The sequence below is a fragment of the Mastacembelus armatus genome, chromosome 5 (genome assembly GCF_900324485.2).
Source record: "Mastacembelus armatus chromosome 5, fMasArm1.2, whole genome shotgun sequence".
Taxonomy (NCBI): Eukaryota; Metazoa; Chordata; class Actinopteri; order Synbranchiformes; family Mastacembelidae; genus Mastacembelus; species Mastacembelus armatus.
This window is the reverse complement of record NC_046637.1, coordinates 19268484-19287186: the sequence shown is the minus strand read 5'-3', so window position 1 is coordinate 19287186 and position 18703 is coordinate 19268484. Positions and strand designations below refer to the sequence as shown.

The following is an 18703-nucleotide window of genomic DNA, read 5'->3' as shown; positions in this document are numbered from 1 at the left end:
AGAGTTTATATAGTTTCCTGAGTGCTGAGTAAATTATTTGTGCATTAATTCAGTGTCACTTGCTTTGTGCTATTGTACAGCTAATGTGTTTTTTCAACAGAACATACACGCCACGGCCCTGTCTTCACCCAAGAGCCCAGTGACAGTATTTTTCCACTGAGCACTGATGATAACCAGGTGTTTATTAATTGCAAAGCAAAGGGAAACCCACCTCCATATTATAGGTAAGTATTTTGACTGCACTTTCACTGTGTATAAGGTGAGAATTTGATGAGCAGCATCATGTGTGGAGCTAAGTGCTCTGCTGAGTTGTTTCGGCAGGTTCTTTTATGGCTACATTTATAATTGGTCGTAGTCATTCTTGAAACACAGGACGGCAGTTCATGTTTTTTTAATCATGCTTGTTTGTTGGGAAAGTTTTGTGATTCTTTTTTCAAATGATGATTCTTACCTTGTGATTCTACAGGTGGAAAGTGGATGGCAGAGAAATAAATACAGAGTCAGATCAAAACTACAACCTTGTAGAGGGGAACCTGTTAATCAGGAACCCTCATGTCACCAACCATGCAGGAGTTTATCAGTGCATTGCCACCAACACATTTGGAACCATTGTTAGCAGGGAGGCTAAAGTCCAGTTCGCATGTGAGTCCTTTTCAAATTTCATTATTGCAGACATGAAATTGTGTTTTGTCTTTGATTTATTTTGATATTATGTGTGACTGAGGTTTAGAAAAAAATAATAAAATAGTAAAAAAAATTCCACCACAAGGTTCCAGATCGCAGACACTAAAATTCTCATATATTAATTTATTCATTCATTGATGCATTTGGGGGGCAGCATGGTGGCTGAGTGGTTAGCACTGTTGCCTCACAGCAAGAAGGTCATAACCCGGCCTTTCTGTGTGGAGTTTGCATGTTCTCCCTGTGCTTGCGTGGGTTTACTCCAGGTACTCCGGTTTCCTCCCACAGACCAAAAACATGCATGTTAGGTTGATTGGTGAATCTAAATTGCCCGTAGGAGTGAGTGTGAGTGTGTGAGCTTGTCTGTCTTTGTGTGTCTATATGTGGCCCTGAGATGGACTGGTGACCTGTCCAGGGTGTACCCCTGCCTTCCACCCGAGAGAGAGCTGGGATAGGCTCCAGCAGATCCCCGTGACCCTGATTCAGGAAGAAGTGGGTATAGAAAATGGATGGATGGATGGATGATGCATTTGAAGACCACCAAATATTCACATATTTATACAATGGAGTCAGATCATTTTTTTCTTCTTAAAATACCTAAATTATTTTTTATTTACTATTATCATTTTTTTTTGTGAAAGACCCTTTGTATTAATGGCTATTTTGATTTAGCATTACCAAAATGTCAATACCTCTAAACCCAGTAGTCCTTTAAATTTATATGCCATAACTTAACATTTCCATGGTAAAGAGGTAACAGTAAAAATGGAGCAGATGTTAATAGTTGTGCTGTGCCAGCCATGCCAGAACGCTAGGAAGCTAGGAAGCTAGGAATCAACTGATTTTCTTTTTCTTCGCTAGCTGCATTTTAGAATCATCTTTTTAAGTTAACAAAGAAGCTTGAAACAAATATTTTTTATGTTTCTGTAATCTAACAAAATTCTGTTTAATTCATATTTTAAAATTAAGTGCTTGATTTTTTGTGTGTGTTATTTGAACATTTTGTCATTTTTTCTGTGCAAATTTTCAGATGAAATTTTTGGAAATTGGAACTTTTCAGGCTCTGATTGAACGTTGTTTAGTCTGAATCTCCAGTTGTGCACATGCAGGAATGAAGACTGTACATCTTGATTTAGTAGGATTTATAATCACTCAAGTTCTGATTTGACCATTGCTGATATTTGCTTGATCCCATGTGAGACTTGGCTGGTATTTCAAAGACTTGGGCATAGGTATGCCTTCCTCCTGTTTATTCGCTCACACAGCACAGCAGCATTTAATTAAAGGTGAAAGTAATCTCTCAAGCGTGATTGGTGGGGGGCATTGTGGTGCACCCTTTGCCCGATCTTGCTGTGATATTAACAGGAGAACCTCAGCATTGACATGTAAGCAATGTAATCAGAGAGGGAAATATACTGCAGAATGAAATGCCCTTCCCTGGAAGTCACCTTTAGGTAAAAGTTATTATAGCTGTCAAACCATGAAAAGTTGCTGTTTTTTTTTTTATTATTATTATTTTATTTTACATTCGCCAGTTCTGCAGAACTTCAGCGGAAAGCGAAGGAACACAGTGTCGGTGAGAGAGGGTCAAGCTGTGGTTCTGCTCTGTGGCCCTCCACCCCATTATGGAGGTACGGCACTCTGTCCTAATTTTTTCTGCATCGTCTGCTGTAGTTTCACATTCCTGCTTGCCTCAGCAATCTCTGTTGTTCTCCACGCTGCTACTTATTATCTCCCTGTAATACTGCTGTCTTTCTTTTGTTTTTATGCCTTCTCACCTTCTCATTTTGCTGTTCTTCTTTTCAAACTCTGACACACTCTGTTTTCGCTTCTCCTTTTCTGTCAGCCAGGGATCTTTGTTTTATGATCGGCCAGTGCTCTACGTGCCCAGATGTGCCTTCACATCTGTAGTTCATAGCCTCACACTTCTTAACCTTGAGCTCACTTTTCTCGCCCATATGATCTGTGACCATGCTGTCAGCCATAAAGTCTCAAGTGCTCCACTTCCCCAACTGTCAGTATTTTTTCCTCAGTGCGTGCAGGTTATCTGTATGTAATAAAGGCTACTGGTGGCTGCTGTGGCCAGGGGGAGCTTTTATCCCATGGCACAGCTGTGACTTGACTCAAATGTCTGTGTGCTACTGATTAGCAGACCCTCAAAGTGGTCCGCACTCCTGTAGCCATTCGGTGCCCACCAGCGCAATTTCACGCCGCCATACCATTCTTACCCCTCTCTCCGCTTCCAGCTGAATCCTGGAGCCACGTGGGATTCCACACTTTAGCAATTTTTCCTCAAGCGTTCCCTTCTGCCCCCTTTGAAACCCTCCATTTCTTTATTGTTCCTCTTAAACAGGGCATAGTCACATTTGATAGGATTTGCAATACATGATACTGCTAGCTTAAGGTGTTTTAAAATTGAAAAATAGTGCAAAATGATGTTTTGCTTTTTTTTTTTGCCACAAGGCTTAAATTATGCCAACGCTTATTTAATGCGTGTTGATGCATCACTTGAGGAATACAGTGATGCAACTTATTAAATGAGGAATCATCTGTAGCTTCTTAGAGCAATCAATAGGTAAGTGGTCTAAAAGGAGCCGTGTTGAGAGTTAAACTCTGTCAGAGGACATGAGATTATGTGCCTGCAAGTCCTCTGTTGCTGTGGGACTGAAGCTCTTAAACAGACACAGTCTCTGATAGTCCCTAATCATGAAAGGTCTGACGGTTTCTGCCCTGACTTTGCCTGTAATGATTTTAATTCACTGTTTTCCCTTAAGGAAGTGAGAGGGACTTTTTACCATCTGCCCAGTCAAAAGGGCTGACTGCAGAATGTCATGTGTCTGAGAGAAGAGGGCTGCACTAATAGCCTGAAATCCCTGCCCGTCAGTCTGTGCGTGCGTGCACATGTGTAAATTCTTGTCTTTCCTTTCCATTCCTGATATCAACATGAACACTCCTCATTAATCAGCACAACTTGTCAAATGACAGGTCAAGACAAAATCTATTATACAAACTTCAGTAACCTAAGTAAATTAGGGACTAATGAGCACATGCATGACCTTGCGAACTATATTTGCCTCATTATACTGTGATACCAGCCTTGTGCATACTCAAAACATAACTTGTGTGTTTTTCTGTGTATTGACACAAAACCCCATGAAAAGATCAAAAGTGGTATTATCAGTGCTATGTTCATTCAGACTGAAAACAGCTCTGTATTCAGAAAAATGCATAGGGTTGCCCTTGTAGTGTGGTTTACTCTACCTGTGAGACAATAAAATACAGTCCAGGAAAGCAGTATGAATAATAGATACAGTTTGAAGACATATAAGATGCCAAAACACTACACAGCAGTTTATAATACTACAAGATCCTGGAAAGTTATTGCGGTGACAAACATTTTATTCCCTTTTGTGACTATCTCGAGGTAAACAGCAGAATGACCTTGTTCACTTTTCACAGTCCACTGGGAATGGACTGTTGCACATATTTGATTGCCTGAAGATGTTGAACTGCATTGCAGGTTTAACGTCCACACAAGACCATGTGTTCTTTTTCCATACCCCCCCTGTGTCCACACCCCCGCTGAGCCACCCCAGCAGGCCAATTCAAAAGATTGAGGGGGCTGCCTTATATTACACAATACTATTGTCTGGGTGGACTCAACCTTAGTCCAGCTCTCAATACTTTTCCGATCTCACCTCCCTCTCTGTGATACTCACACCAAGCTAGTTTACATGGATCACAAATATATAAGTTTGTTGGAAACACACTGTGGCAACACAGTATATGTGCGACTGACTCAAAATAAACTACAGTCACCATATGCATGGTGGGTAATCTTGTTTTTACCTCAAGCCACTGGTTTTAAAGAACTATCCTCTAAACCAGCAAAGATCTTTAATGGGATGATCACAAAAAAGGAACGATAATGAGCACAAAGTAAACTGATTATCCTGGGGTTATAAAGATATCTCATACTGAGATAACTCAGTTATATTATATAGAAGAAAGAATAAAGACAGAACAAATGATAAAATGTTTCTCAAACAGCAGTACAATATCGTCGAACAATAGCTGAGGATTATTTTAGATGTGGACTAATACACACTGAATGATTTGAATAAAACTGTAGCTTTGTAGGATCCACTAATCAAAGGTAATGGCCTTATATTGGCCTTATATATATACTATCACCACCTTTATCCTTATAAGTCATCTTAGATCTATATTTCTGGCAGAGAAACAGAGCATCGCAGAATTTATTTATAATAATGTTTTTACCAATATTTAAATTAAAGGCTTTTCTGTCTTGGTCATTTTGGGTATCTCTTAATATCTACAATTTATGACCTGTTCTTTTTGTTTTCTTTTTTTTCCAGAGATTAATTATTCATGGGTTTTCAATGGCCAGCGCCCGTTCCTGCAACAGGACGCCCGTCGTTTTATCTCTCAGAGGACGGGTAACTTGTACATAGCCAAAGTTGAGGCATCAGACGTGGGAAACTACACGTGCGCAGTGAGAAACATGATGACAAATGCAACAGTGTTCAGCTCTCCAACGCCTGTGGTGGTGCGGCGAGATGGTAAGCATTTTCAGTTTGCCTCCACTGCTCCTGCTTATCTTGCACACTGAACAAACTCATTGTCGGAGCAAAGGCGAGCCTAAGAGACAAATCACTTGTTTTGAGTGCGACACTGTTTTTACTTTTGCTTACGAGCGAGGTTTTTGTAGCGTCCTCTGAAAATGCATGGCACATATGTACATAACAAGAAATGTAGCCTGCACTGACAACGATGTATGCAGACACATGCACATCAAACAGTTTCCCCCATAGACACTAAACTCCATTAAGACCTTTTATCAGCAAACTGCATGTCCATGTTTTGTGTGTTGTCTCACTTGCTTTTGTCCCTCATGCAGTAGTGATGGGTGAATATGAGCCGAAGATCGAGGTTCAGTCTCCTGACACCGTTCACGTTTCTAAAGGATCATCAGTGAAGCTGGAGTGCTTTGCCTTAGGAAAGTAAGTGTCAGACACATTAGCACGGGGGCGGTTCCACGCTTCACACTGCACTGTCAAAGTTGCAAACTGGCCAGAAAATAAAATAAACAAACATGGCAGCACTCCTTCTGGTGCTGGTGGGAGCAAGAGACAGCGTGACCTTTTGTGCATGTCACCTCTGTAGCCCTGTGCCTTCCATATCATGGAGAAGAGCTGATGGAAACCCACTCCCTGGCAAGATCAAAATCAACCACTCTATTGGGGTCCTAGAAATTCCATATTTCCGCCCAGAGGATGCTGGTGTGTACGAGTGTGTAGCCGAAAACAGCAGAGGACGAAATGTTGCCAGAGGGCAACTTATATTTCACAGTAAGAACCATGATACTTTTGCTTCCTGTCTCTCTTAACCAGTACTATTTCATATTCAGCACTTTACTGTATGTGTTGTACTTTGCATTTGTTTAAAAAATATATTAAATGCTATATTATTGGTCCTATCTAAGGCAAGTTTTTTTCCACTGGATGGAATAGCCTTATAACCCCAGAATAATGTGGATTTAATTAATGCTCCTTATTTTTCCTTTTTTGTGTTCATCACACTAAGGACCTTCTCCGGATTACTCTTTTTTTTTTCCTTTTAAACCAGGCGCTTGAAGTAGAAAATGAGATTATGCATACATATGTCAGAACAGGTCTACCATCTCCATTGAATCAAAAAGAATCGGCTGTCAAACTGCAAGCTTTGAAATGAGCCATTTGTATGTCATGGGACCACACTGTCTACATCACTTAATATTCACAACTGACTTCTATAGGCAAAGTGAAAAGAGGAGTCCCACCGATCCTGTATGCGGAAAAAAATGGATGTAGTTTTGATTATGTGTAGAATTTATGTACCTGGTGTTGTGAGCTTAAGGCATCTAGCCTGAGATAAGTAGTGCTAAACGTTAATCCTCTCACAGCCTTGCTTTGTTTGCTGATACAAAGCTGGAGCAAGGTAAGACAAGTTTGCTTGTGTAGGCATACACGACATGCTGTACATATTGCATTCAGTAGGTGCTATAAAGGAGGTTAAACCAAATTTTAAAAGATACAAAGCATTTTAAAGGGCTAAAAGAATAAGAAATAAAATTAAATAAAGTGCAGAGTGGAAAAAATTAGGGTTGACAGTTCATTCAAAGGCACTAAAGACCATAAAAGTTTTAGTCACAGTGCGGCCAAGTCATATATCTTATGGATGATTTTTCCATCTCTGTGGTGCAAAGCAACTAAATGCTGCTTCTCCATGTTTAATATGGACTCTGGGAGGCTTTAACAGATTGCTACCTGGGAGTTGAAAAGGGTTCATTTGGAAAAAAAAAAAAAAATAGACATGTATTTTGTTCCTGAACTATTTGCAGTAATTCATACTTCCTTTTAAAACACTTTTTGTTAGGCAGTAGAATTTTGTGTGAGGACTGAGAGGTTTTTTTTTTTTTTTTTTTTTGAGAAATCTTGTAAAAGCCCATTAAAGCCGCAGTGCCTGCAGGAGATGAAAGCTCATCTGCATAGACGTGAATCCTCTCTAAACTACTCTTACTTTTTAAGATGATCGTGTTCATTATTAATTTGATGTGGCTATCAAAGCTTCAGTCTGAGTTAATAATTACACCAATAATGAGCGCAAAAGCTCCACTTTATGAGAACCATGAACAAATAAATACAATCCCTTGTTAATATGAAAAGTAAACAAATATAATGCATATTGTACATATTTACATATATAACAGGTAATAGTAATGTTATATTATTCTATTACTGATTATACTACTTTGTACTAGTACTGCTAATTTGTGATATAATCAGCAGCAGACAATTTTCCATAATTCAGTTCAGTTCAATTCAATTCAATTTATTTGTGTAGCGCCAAATCACAATACAATCATCATTTACAAAAACCCAACAAATCTCTTATGAGCAAGCACTTGGCGACATATCTACCAAGCCTGTTTTCAAAGGATTGGAAATTCAGGGTTCTTTAAGAGCTACTGTTCTTTGTTTATTGTCACTTTTTAATAGTGCATATTTCTAATAAAAGTTGCTCTTGAGAAAAGGCAATTTGGCAATCATATTCCCCAGAAATAGACTAAGAAACTACTGACTGCATAACTTCAAACTCTGCAGTGTGAAATGCTTCTTTTTACTCTTTATGAATTAAACAGACTGGAACAGGTAGCTTTATGCATTTGGCAATTTTAGCACGGCAGATGTATGTTAATGTTCAAATGTCTTATTAAACATACTGAATTTACAAGTTTCCCCAGGTAAAATAAGAAATGAGTTCTATTATTTCCATTTCTCTGATGCCCTGTGCATTTAGACTCTCCGTGCTAAATTCTGCACTTTTGAAGGGTAAAAGTAATACAGAAGTATTGCGGTGGTAAAGGTGAACTTGGAAAATGCAGAAACAATGAACAAAGAACATACTATACAAAGAAATAAATGAAAAGCTACATAAATAAAACTGGGCAGTGATAAATTAAACTCCTTAATACCTCAGCTATATTTTAGCAGATCACATAAGGAAGCGACAAAGATTTATGGTTTTGTACTTGTTAAACTTGAACTTCATAACAAGTGACCTGTGAATCCCTGAAGGATCAAACTTCATTAGACTTTGATTTTGGCCACATTTACCTCTGTGTTGTGTTGAGACATCAGTAATCATCCCCACCCTCTAATCTTCCTGCTGCTTTATCACACTCTCCCCTCTGATGGCAGTGCTTGTGCACATTATATTATATATTGCCTTTTCTTTTGTCTTTTTGATTTAGGTTTATAAGGAAGCCAGCAGATTTGGGTGTGTTATAATTTTGTAAGGAATATAACATTTTGCTCCAGTGGAGTACAACTACAGCATAAATTAAATGAATAAAAGGAATTTTGGAGTCTTGCTACTTCATACTTCACTACTTTTCATTTTTTTGAACTTGGTGATCTCAAGTGCCACTAAACTATGTTCACTACACAGTGCACCTGCAGGTCAGTTCCAAGCACTGAGTGTATAATGAGCTGCTGCCTTAGTAAATCAGGATGTAATTACATGGAGATGATGAAAGCAAATTGAATGAAACGAGTAGTGGAAATTTCCTACGGCTTTGTTAATTTGACCTCAAGATTGTAAAGGTAGCGTTCAGAAAGCATGAACACTCTTCCATGAGTTAGAAAAAAAAAAAAAAAAATGCTGCTCAACACTGTTCACACAACCTTTTTGGGAAACAAATAATAAGTGCGACCTCTTTTGCAGTCTGTATTTTAGCTCTTACAATGCATATTGTCATGAAAAATCCATCCATTATCAACTGCTTATCCTTCAGGGTCATAGCTGGGCTGGAGCCAATCCTTGGACAGATCACATGGCTGACACAAAGAAACAGACACTCATACTAACATTCAGACCAATAGGCAATTAAGCTTAACCCCAACCTGCATGTCTTTGGAAGGAAACAGAAATGGGGAAAACATGCAAACGCCACACAAAAAGGCCACAGAGTCAAATAGGATTCAAACCCAGAACTTTATATCATTAAACTTGATTCTGTACATTGATCAGATATTCAGACCTGTAAAAACTGTGTATTTGGGACACAATTTTAACCTTTTTTGTCAATAAATATTCATGCTCATTGCTCTTTTCCACAGATGTCGAACATCTGCAATGGGTCCAGACACTGAAAGATGCTCATATGGCAATAGATGCTAATCTGCAGTGGGAGTGTAAAGCCATCGGTAAGCCTAGGCCTACATACAGATGGTTAAAGAATGGTCAGCCAGTAACAGCAGAGGTAAGGCTCTATAAGTAACACTGAGTATTGATATTTATTAAAAACGCTGTACATTGATTGTGATTTTTACACCCAAAAATGTGCCATTCAGGCAAACAATACCATAAAAATCTGTCTGTAAATAGAAAAGAAGTGTTCAAAACAAATTGAACAAATGAGTAAGGTTATCACAGTGGCCTGATTTGCAGGGGAGGCTCCATGTGGAAGCTGGTAGGCTAACCATATCCAGGATTAGTCTGTTGGATTCTGGGATGTATCAGTGTGTGGCAGAGAATGAACATGGAGCTGTCTATGCCAGTGCTGAGCTCAAGGTTGTAGGTAAGCAGTTTGTTTGTGCTGTATTATTTACAATGAATTGAAACAGTGGCAAGGCAGTGATATACTGTATGTACATGTTGTCAGTGGAATGAAAGTGCTTACTACCAGAATGTAAATAAATAAACAAAAACAGGCTGAGCTGGCTCATCACTGAGCCATGGCCTTGCTTTTCATTTCAGTAATTATTCATACAATGAGCCAGCCTGGTGGTGAAAACATACCTTTCATAATTGCTGGTGATGCACTTGATATTTTGGCTCATGCACAGCTGTTGCCCCTCCACAAAGCAACACAAAGGGCCTTAACAAAGGACTGTTCCTCAGCCTCCCCACCTGACTTCGCCCGGCGGGCCGTGAAGAAGTCCACGGTGACCCAGAGGGGGGGTGAGGTGGTCTTAGAGTGTCGCCCCCATGCTTCCCCCAGAGCCAGAATCTCTTGGTTGAGAGGGACTGAACTCCTGAAGGACAGCAAGAGGTAGGGTATTGTACTGTATGCGCCATTGTGCATGCCACTGATGGCATCTGTTTGTTCATGCCGTCATGTTCATTTCTAGGGCTCATTGTTATTTATGCCTCTGCTAAAAGGGAAATCAGCATTGCATGAAGCAGCTTTGCTTTGGTTTACTACTTACATGCTGGGTTTTTGTTATACGTATTTTCTTTTCTAATCCCTATTAGCAGGATGTAAGAAAAAGGCCATGACCCAGAGTCAGTTTCATACAATAGTACAACAATTTAAAGAGCACAATATTCATACTTCAAACTGTCCATTGTCCCACACTTTCACAGTTTTTCAAAGCAGTCAAAGTGCTGGATGAAGAGAAGACATCCTGTAGAGATGCTCTCTGTGTGAAAGCCACAAAGAAAAACAATCTGACTATGTACTTCAGGCTACATGATGGACCACACTATGTCATGATTTAAGGTCTGAGGCAGCACCCAAGAGCTAAAAGAAACAATTTGTTGTTGCACTCGGACTTCTCAGACTAATACACACAATAAGAACCACCAGAGTTCAAGCACAGTATGAGAACTGCTTTCATTATGTTTCTGACGGAAAAGAGGGTGAGGGAAATGCTGATGTAATGTGAGAAAAGCAAGAGGTGGGCTGGGGAACCGCTAGAAAGCTCTAAAATGTAAATAGATTAGAAAACTTTTCCCAAAATTTCTAGAATCCACTTGCAGTACTGTGGATCTCACCTGCTTAGAAACTCTACACCATTACTTTAGTCCAATTGACCTATAGACAATATTAGAGCATTTAGGTAGTTACTCATGGGAAGGGATGACAGTATTGGCAATCCTGACGCTTCCTCCTCAAAGCAATTGTTCAACATGCCTTCGCATTATCAGACGTAGAATTAAAAGCATCGTTTGTGTAAAACACCATCAGAAAGCCTTGTCAATCTCATGCTGTTTAATTGACTTAATAACATCAATTTTCTCTGAGCTTTGGCTCCTTGTTCCATCCGAGCAGCAAATGCCCACAGAAGGAGACTTAAAATAAAGAGAGCAGGAAGAATAGTGTAGTCTGACTTCTGAAATTTGTACATGTTGTTCCAAAATGGTAATTTAAAATGTCTCTCAAGCAACTTCTCTCTTTTTTTTCAAGGGCTTTTATTTTAACTACAAATTGTTAGCTTGTGCGTTAATAGACAGTATGTCTAGGCTGACAAACCACTAACACTATGTAAAAGTTATATCAAATCTACCTTGATTCTCTCGGTGAATTTGCTTTCACCACACGTGAACATGGAGTGACAGAACAGAGGTTTCTCATATAAACTATTTATCCCAAGCGAAGCTACCTTCCTTTACTCAAGGTGTATAACAGGCCACAAACAAAACTCCACATAAAAAAAAAAAAAAAAAAAAACAGTGTTGTGTGCCCATTGTAGGCACCCAGAACACAGAACAACCAGTGGGATTTACTCCAGCAAAAAGCATGTGGTCCCTCGCTGGCTGCCCACTCGCAAACACTTTGGCCTTTGAGCATGTTGCAAATGTGGCCTTGGGCAAATTATAGTTTTGCCAAGGTATTATACATGTAAATTCATATTTACATCAATTTGTTTATTTTCTATTTTGATATGTTTAAATACAGATAATTTCCCAAACATTTCAATACAAAGTCTATTTTAATACTATGAATACAGTATATTTATTTAAAAACATTTATATTAACCTTTATGTTTTCATTGTTACCACATCTGATTTCAAACTAAGACTGTCCCAAGGTCCAAAACTTCCTCCCCTTTAGCTAGCTTTTTAAGCATAATCACTGCCCAACTGCATTGTGTGAGACAGGCTTATATGTAACTGTTTTCAAGGGTATGTTACAGTGAACGAACTGGGATTCAGTATCTTGTTTAATAACTCAGGGGATCAACGGTAGCTTTGATGTGTAGGATAGACACTGCATCCACTCACCTAAGTCTTTTCCTCAGACCATGAGGGTCTTACCCTTCAAACTAAAAGCACATTCTAGTAAAACTTCAAAAAAAGCACATTGCTGTCAGTGTCTGCAAAGCTTTTAGTAGGGAGTTACAATTCTGCACCCTGTTGTAGTTATATTTTGGTGAACACAGTTAGGCCTGTGGCAGTTGGAGTTTTTTTGTTTTTCAATCTTCTGTCTGGAAAATTTAGTTCAGTGTTGGAATCTGCTGAGGAAAGTTTCTACTGCATTTATGAAATTTGCTTCACTAAAAAAATGATAAGACCCTTGCTTTAAAAGCTGTACCCAGGCCACAGGATATTGAGTTTCTAGTGCAAATGTTTTTTGATGAATCTTAAGGGTTTGCTGGGAATCCATCAGTGCAAATCTTCTATGTGAATACCGAACGATAAACCGACAGTACACAGCTCAATTAAATTTGTTGGCAGAAGACTTGAACAAAGGATACAATAACAATCTTTTTGGGTAATAAAGTTGCTCATTTATCACTCAACTAAAAATGCTCATGTATCTTGAAATAGCTGTCCATTCTCGTTGGAAAAATTACTATCTGTGGAATTTTTAATTAAATGTTTTACATTTCAGAAATGTAAAACATTAAAGTACATTTATTTCAGCAGCATATTTTTCATCGATCAAGGACTAAAGTGTACATGTAGACAAAAGAGTCAGAAACTCATGATAGTCTAACCAAAGTATGGATTACTGTACTTATTTACCTCTGTGGCATATAATGATTCTAATTTTGTAGCTTTAATTTGCATGCTGGTTATGTGTGAAATGAAATGTGTAGCTGCTCTGTTTCTGTTTTTTTTTTTTTTTTTTTTTTTTTCTTCTTCTTTCTTTTGGACTCGGGCTCAGATCGATACATACAGTCATATTTCCGTAGACTTTCTGTAACTCACTGAACCTGCCTCAACATGTGACCAAGAGGGATTGATTAGTTATCATATTTTCCATGGGCTGGTCATGAGGAAAGGGTGAAAAATTTCCCAGGCATACCCAGGCAGTGCATTTGGACAAGATTAGAAATTCACAGCATGGAACAGAGTTTGTCTACAAAGCAGATAGTTCTTTACGTTTCTATTTGTTGTGCAGCTCATTGCCTCTCAGGTCATGTTCTCAATGTGCCTCCATCACTCAGCGTTTGATATTTTTGTCAATAAATCAGCGCAAAGCACCCTGTGTCAGACATGCTTTCTGGATCTCAGCTCAGCCCGAGTGAATACATATTTATTCTTGGGAGCCAATATGAAATTGTTTGATTTTTGAGCTGGCTGCTCACAGCATTTCTGTTTGATTTACTGAATCCAAAGGTCACGACAGGAGAGCATTATCTGCCTCATTTATGCATATGTTTACATGCATTTCAACTTGTCTCTTCAGTACTAAGGTGCCAAAGGAAAAGAACTGTTGAGGGTAGAAGGGTGAAGTTTTATAAACAAGGGCAAAGAGATGTGGGAGACATGTCCGCCTAACATTTTTTGCCTCGTTTTTATTGTTTCTGAGTGACTGTCTTACTAGAGTCTGTCTGAACAGAGGCCTCTCATTGTCCAGTCACCATAGTCTATAGGAGAAAAGATCTGAGTTAATAAAAATGTTGATAAACTCATCTGAGTTACCGTCAATTATTAATCAAAGCTGTGAACTTAATGAGCAGTGGCAAGTGGTGAGGCGAGCATTTTACAGCCTTTTTACCCTCAGTTTCAACTCTGGGGCTGCATACAAGCTGCCTTACTTTACTGGTGAAGGTTACAGGGGCTGTATATGTATCTGCAGATGCTACCAAAAGACAAAAAAAAAAAATCTTCTTTTTTTTGTTTTTTTGTTTTGAAAACAATAAAATTGATCATAATTCAGTGGCAGGGTGATAATGGACAGCTCTGTGTATTACAACGTACAAGAAAAACAAGCTAAGTTTGGTTACTGCATAACAGTACAGAGGTTTATATTTTTCATTCAGTAGTTTATCGGCCTAGATGTTTTTTAATTAACTGTTTTTTGCTTCCCCCACTTCTGAAACCAAATGTGCACCCTCGATAAGAAAAAGGAAAACCTGACTTTATTGTTCACATTCCTACTGAATAAATACCCATACAAAGAGGTCAATACTCCCCTCTGTGTAACTGTTTTTCTTTCAAATGACTTCCACTATATTTCTCATGAGAACAGTCTGACATTTTTTCTGTTGATACTATCTCCACGTGTTGTCAAGTGATAAGGCTGTAGGTAAAGATCCCATTCAAATCGCTTCTCTTCAGCACTGCTCTCCTCTTGCTATCACCATCCAGCCCAGCCCTGGTGGCCTGTTGTATATCTAATTAATATGTGCATTTTAGTTATTGTGCTGTCACGACTACACAGACCCTACAGCACAGACCTAAGATAACTGTTATCTTCCGAGGCATGCAAATGGATTTATGGAATAGATTCTGAAACCTTCATTCAAGATGAAATAAATGGAGTAAAAAGTTTAAATGATTTGAAAGATGAGACCATGGGTACATCCTGCTCCTTTTATTTGACCGTTCCTCATCCGTTCCAATCATTCCAGACCACTATATTGAAAGATGTTGCAAAGTTCTAATTTGTGTTTGAGAAGAGGAGCGGTATGCTTTAGCAGGCATTATTGAGGATGCACAAGGCCATCATTCATGGCATTCTAACACACTTTTTTGGAAATCTCTCTGTGATTGGATGCCTCAGCTGAAGCATTTAAACAATTTACAAAACATTATAAAACATTATAACCTGTATTATTGGATTATGGGTTTACAAGCATATTATCAGTAAATGAAAGTGCACATTATTTTTTTTTTTTTTTAAATTTAAACATTTACACACTGGTATCTGTGTACAGTATACATAGTCTTTATAGGTTTGAATAAATAACAAATAAAAATGAGCTGATGTGGTAAGTGTCCATCCTTATTACAAACTCAAAACCAACAGAAGTCACTGCATAACTCTAAAGTCCCAATGCTTCAGATGACAAGGATGTCTCAAAAAGAAGATGAAGAAATATATTTGTAGAGAAACAAATATATTTCTTCATTTTCTTTTTCTTCGTGTATTTTCCTTGTATCCCACCTCATTTTTTTGATGGGACAGACTAAGATATAGAGGAAAATATGTACGTAATTAAGGGAATTGAGCAGTGCCCATATCTAACCTAGGAAGGAGTTATATTCATTCCTGTAATCACTTTTCATTCACTTAACGACAAAGGAATTGTTAAGCAAATGGGAGTTGTGAACTCATGATAGTGTGTTTCAGTTTTGTCCCTCTCTTCAGACAGACTATCACGGTGGATGGGACTCTGCGTATCACCAACGTCTCTCAGTCTGATGGAGGCAGTTACACATGTGTGGCCAGAAACCGTTTTGGAACGTCGAGCAGCACAGGAACGTTGGTGGTCAAAGGTATTTCTGTTTTTGCCACAGGTTCCTCCTATGGTTCCTTCTCAGCCAACGCTTTTTAACTTTTGTTAAAGGAAAAAAATCTAGCTCAAGCATGAAATTGATAATGAAATATATAGCCGTTTTATGTTCCCGGCTGTTTGACAGACGTATAAGTCATCCGTGGTTTTGTCAGCTGTGAGTTATTGTTCATGTAGCAGAGTGGGGCAAACCACCACCATCTATGACTGTGAGAAGATTTTTTATTTTTGTCACCAAAATTTTATTTAAAAGAGCTGCTCTAACATTTTCAGATTTGGGTTTTGAAATACTGGTGAATATCTTGTATCTTTCTGGTTGACATTGTGATTGCAGTATGTTTAATTATTCATCACTGACTTATAGAAGGCATTTGTTTCCTAAGTGAAGTTATTTCAGGTCACTTAATTACAACGATAGAGCAGAATCTGTCTCATTGTACTGGGCAGATTAAGCTTTATTACCTTTTTCATTTGACTGAATTTTATAGAGATACATTGCAACATACAGTAACAAATGAGACGCCTTCCTTCCTTCTCTTAATGCTGCAGAGCCCACCAAGATCATAGTTCCACCCTTGAGTTTAGATGCCACTGTGGGACAGAGCGTTGTGTTGCCATGTGAGGTGTCCAGTGATTCATCCCTGAGCCCAATCTTCAAGTGGTTTTTCAACGGCAAAGCCATTGATTTCAGCAGGCACGAGCACTTTGAAATGATCGGAGGGGTATGTAGCCTTGCTGTATACTCCGGGTTAACAACTTGTGCTTGGTGATTTTAGGCAAAGAAAATCACTGACACAGATTTGACTTATCGTGTCTTAAAAGCCATAGCTGATATCATAGCACCCAAGACCTGTGCTTTTTTAGTATATGTCTTATAGTCTTTAGCATTAATATAAAAATCTTAAGGTTTCAGTGTGCATTAAATTTCCCTGAATGCTTTTCAACTATCTAATCCTTTATTAAAACCTGGATAATAGACATATGTAATTGAGAGCAATTTAATACCACTGCAGCTATTCAATGGTAGAGAATCATTTCTGATAGTGCTGTATAATAGTCTGCAGTAGTGTTCCCTGTAGCCTGGCAGAGCTGTACAAACGGTTTGACATTTCCACTTAAGACAAGTCGCTGCACCAAGTTGTTATTCACAGAGAGCAGCAATAGCATCTAATGCCCTGTAAATCCACAAATAGCTATTTGTGGATGGTTTTAAACCAACAAGACATAACATGTTGAAGGAACAGGGATACTGCTCACATGTCAGTCAGTCAAAACTTGCTTAACTTGGCACACAGGATGGGTAACAAAAGGGAGACTGCTACCCTCATTCTGCACAATAAGATCCACCTTGCACCTCTGATACGTAGTAATTCTCATGTTATATCTATTTAATCTGTTTCAAATCAAAATATATAAACATCAGTTTGCCAGAGGAGAGGTTACATGCCAGATTATTTCTTCGCTTTGGCAGTTGTAAAGCAACCAGTGGAGACTCTAGGAAGTTTTTACATGTGTTGAACAGACAAGATATAATGTGTTCATTAGTGAGCTTTAGATGTACTGCAAGGCTCTACTGGGAAATGTATGTTTTCATCTCCCTGTTCTACTGAAATAATAACTGAAATAGTATGCATATTTTTGAATTGCCTCTAGTTTTTATCATAAGGTATGATAACTGCTTTCTGGTTCTATCTCTATGTTGCTAATAATCTTTAGGTGAATCACAGTTTAAAAAAAAACAAAAAAAAACAAACAAACAAACATAAAGATGTGGCTTCAAAATTTGAATTGAAAACTAAATACTTCAAATAGGTAAATAATTCAGCAGTAGTAACTGACAACGGAGAGGATTCAGGACCACAGCGCAGTACAAACACCAGTTGAGTCTTACAAAATAAGAGGTTGGGAGAAGACAGCAGCTGGTCTGAGTTTATTTAGGAGGGTAATGTTGTGTTGCTGTGTTTTCTCTGGTTTCATTGGAAATTCGAATGTGCTGTTTAAAGTACCCAAAGTCTGTGAGCTCAGGCTAAGAATTTTATAAGTGAAAGAGGAAAAGAAAATATGTCTGGTGTATTTACAACTGTACGGTGAAGTTTAAATTTCAACCTCACACACTATAGACTACTAAGTAATTTTAGAGAGAACAATGAAAAATAAAATTTATAATATGCAATTTAATACAATAAAAATCAAACAGCAGTAGGTAGCAAGTAGTTTAGTTATTAATGTACAGTCTTTGTTGGTATTTGTTAGTGTGTCACTGTAGCTACTTTGTTGTTGTGGACTGTAATATTAAAAGTAATAAACTACAGTAATAAAATCATAGAAGCTGCAGTGGAAATGTGTAAATAACCCTCAGATTGTAACATTGCTAAATTACATAAGCATTAATCAAGTGTGCCTGTTTCTGTGTCATATATAGTTATACATGACATAAATATGGATTGCATTGTTAATTAATAGTCCATGGGAATATATTTGAATATCAGAAACATTAGACTACCTGTCATCCCTTTGTTGTGGAACACTAACAGAGCTGCACCCATGGGCTGATGCTTTATCATGTCAAGCAAAATATCCAGATTGATCCACATCTTCACTGCCTGCTATGGATTATTATTAAAGATGTGTTAGGCTATTGATTTAGACCTGTCTAAAAGAAGGAAATGTGCAAATATGGTATTCTTGTTTATTATGTTCATCATGTTAACATAATAGTATGGCAGTTCACGATCATAACAAACTCAGATTTAAAAGTTTAACCATTCATCTAATCTTATTGTACTTACAATACAATATTTTACTGCAACTCTTATCGGAGACTTGTAATTAAGGCTGTAGTGCAATGATGGACTAATAGGTACCTTTTTTTCTTTCTTTCTTTATTTTTTTATATAAATAATTGTTGGTAAGTGGAGTCCCCCTTTTTTTTTTTACTTTGGGTACCTGACTACCAAAATGTCTGTGCATGGCCCTTGTGAGTG

At 38.1% G+C, this 18703-nt stretch overlaps 1 protein-coding gene across 1 annotated transcript in view; it reads left to right on the top strand.

Moving 5' to 3' along the window:
• Window positions 1-18703, top strand: part of cntn6 (contactin 6) — a 97929-nt gene that overhangs the window by 62250 nt on the left and 16976 nt on the right. The window contains exons 3-13 of the mRNA XM_026306792.1: window positions 101-224; window positions 467-642; window positions 2217-2312; window positions 5061-5264; window positions 5603-5705; window positions 5869-6053; window positions 9366-9508; window positions 9697-9826; window positions 10150-10300; window positions 15575-15702; window positions 16269-16441. Of these exons, the coding sequence (XP_026162577.1) occupies window positions 101-224; window positions 467-642; window positions 2217-2312; window positions 5061-5264; window positions 5603-5705; window positions 5869-6053; window positions 9366-9508; window positions 9697-9826; window positions 10150-10300; window positions 15575-15702; window positions 16269-16441 (1613 nt within the window). The remainder of the gene's footprint in view (window positions 1-100; window positions 225-466; window positions 643-2216; window positions 2313-5060; window positions 5265-5602; window positions 5706-5868; window positions 6054-9365; window positions 9509-9696; window positions 9827-10149; window positions 10301-15574; window positions 15703-16268; window positions 16442-18703) is intronic.